Source organism: Macrobrachium nipponense, chromosome 1 (assembly GCF_015104395.2).
Source record: "Macrobrachium nipponense isolate FS-2020 chromosome 1, ASM1510439v2, whole genome shotgun sequence".
Lineage (NCBI taxonomy): Eukaryota > Metazoa > Arthropoda > Malacostraca > Decapoda > Palaemonidae > Macrobrachium > Macrobrachium nipponense.
In genome coordinates this window covers 21,697,452-21,699,951 of record NC_087200.1, presented here as the reverse complement: position 1 = coordinate 21,699,951, position 2,500 = coordinate 21,697,452, and the positions used below count along the sequence as shown (strand labels likewise).

The following is a 2,500-nucleotide window of genomic DNA, read 5'->3' as shown; positions in this document are numbered from 1 at the left end:
TTTCACAAGGCACATAAGCTCGAAGACAGAAATGTTGAGCGCGAGCAAACCTCGCAAATGAGACACAAAGAAACATCAGCCTTCAGAATGAGGTCCTGATGCTAAAAGACCGAGCTCAGTCGTTAGAGTCAGCGCTGCTCCATAAGGAATCTCAACTGAACTTGGCAACAGAAGCTCTCAACAATGAGAGAGCGAAAAATCAGATCACCTGTGCAGAACTTCAAATATTGAGGAACTGGGTCACAGAATTAGGAGGTGAAAATGCTGTGATTAAGGAAGATTTGAAGAATACATGTCTGGATATTACTTTGCTCAGGAAAGAGTTAGGAGACGAACAAGAGAAGACCCAGGTTTTAAAGAATGAAGTCCAGGTACTGAAGAAATGGGTCTCGGAATTAGGAGGCCAAAATACCAATCTTAAAGAAGACTTGGAAGAAGCCCTCCTGGAAGTGACCACACTCAAGAACTCGCTGTTAGATGAGAAAAGGGATGCTCTCCATCACAGGAAGGAGATGGAGAACTTACTGGAGGAGGAAAAGACAAGACAAGAAAAACTGGAAGTTGCCCTCAATCACGGAAAGGAACTGGAGAGAGAAAGGAGTGAAATGAGTACTGCTTTTCCAGGAGAGGCTAAAAGAAAGGACAATGAGAGAGAGAAGCTAAGGGAACAGATGGAACAGCTGCAGCACAACTTGGAAAGGGCCATGCAAGAACAGCATAACTTGGAGAGCTCTTTAAAACATGCAGAAGCAGAGCTCTCATCTTTGAAGAGGGCAGAAAGCATAAACCTCCGTGAACTGGAAGAACTTGGGAAAGAATGTGAAAGTTTGAGAGAAAAGTGTAGGATGCAGGAGGAGAATAAAATTAAGAACGACAACGTGTCAGGGGACCATCTAAGGACACAGGAAGAAGAACTGAGGAATCAAGATAAGTACATGCTAATGGCACTCCTCCATGGGACTGCACAAAGGAACTTTCATTTGGAACACATTGAACTGGAACGAAGAAACAACAGCGAAGACATGGCTCCAGAAAACTGTGCTGAAACAAGAGATGGAAGAAAAGACCATGTCAATGGTGAGGACCTACATGAACAAGTGAGGAGAGTAGAAGAGGAACAGTACATGAAGTACTCCAATGCCCAACGAGAAAAGAAGGACTATGGAAAACAGTGGGAGGTCCTATCGCAGATGGTGGAGGATCTTCTTCAGGGAGACAAACAAAAAAATTGCTAAGGAAGCAATAAAATGAACTTGTGGGTCCAAAAGCAAGAGGCCTAATCCAAAGCAGCAGTTGAGGAAGGAAAGACAGCACAGGTGATTGCAATGCCAGTCACCAGCAGCTGATGTAGGAATTTTGGCTGGCTGTGTAAATTGGAGTCTGCAGGCCTCAAGACATTCCAAAGGGCTGTGTGGATGAGTCACAGGATGGCTTGACGATAGTGTCGTCGATGCACCTCTGGTGGCATGGGAGGGACTCCAAGATCCTTCCTAGGTTCCTCTGAAGGTGTTCCCCCACATCTTCCGAGGTTCCTTTGAAGGTGTTCCCCCACATCTTCCGAGGTTCCTCTGAAGGTGTTGCCCCACATATTCCGAAGTTCATCTGAAGGTGTTCCCCACATCTTCCGATGTTCCTCTGAAGGTGTTCCCCCACACCTCACGAGGGTCCTCTGAAGGCGTGTCAGGAGTTTCACCCTAGCTGCCTTTGGTGTGCGTTCGACAATACAGTCGTCAGACCAGTCTGTGGCTCATTCATTTGGCTCTTGGAGTTGTCTGGATATCGTTGGTCAAGCTTCTCTCCTTATGGAAATCAGTAGCAGTCATAACAATCCTAAACACTTACTCTCATCATGGAAAATATCTGCACCTTTTGGATGGTGGCCTGTTCCCTTAGGAAAATCAGCCTCAGTCAGATACACTTCACAGTTGGGTATACCACCTCGAGACAAAGGCTACTTAGCCCTGTTATCGAAACTGGATTTCTGAACACCTTTGGGATGGTGGCCTGTTTCCTTAAGGAAATCAGTTGTAGTCAGGTCCACTTCAGGGTTGGGTATACCAGCTCGAGACAAAGGCTATTTAGCCTCTGTTATCGAAACTGGATTTCTGCCCACCTTTTAGACGGTGGCCTATATCCTTGAGGATATCAGTTGTAGTCAGGTCCACTTCAGAGATGGATATGCCAGCTCCAGACAAAGGCTACTTAGCCTCTGTTATCGAAACTGGATTTCTGCCCACCTTTTGGATAGTGGCCTGTTTCCTTGAGGAAATCAGTGTAGTCAGATCCACTTTAGGGTGGGTATACAGCTCGAGATAAAGGCTTCTTAGCCTATGTTATCGAAACTGGATTTCTGCAACCGGTTTTGGATGGTGGCCTGGTGTTTCCCTTGAGGAAATCAGGTGTAGTCAGGTCCACTTTAGGGTTGGGTTTATATACCAGCTCGAGACAAAGGCTTCTTAGCCTCTGTCATCGAAACTGGATTTCTGCCCAAATTTGGATA

The 2,500-nt window shown here is 45.9% G+C and overlaps 1 protein-coding gene across 1 annotated transcript; it reads left to right on the top strand.

The window, feature by feature from the left end:
• The first annotated feature begins 98 nt into the window (after positions 1–98).
• On the top strand, positions 99–1,235 carry LOC135218707 (uncharacterized). Its single transcript, XM_064255155.1, has one exon. It carries the CDS (start codon positions 99–101, stop codon positions 1,233–1,235), a length of 1,137 nt encoding a protein of 378 aa, XP_064111225.1.
• Positions 1,236–2,500: the final 1,265 nt, after the last annotated feature.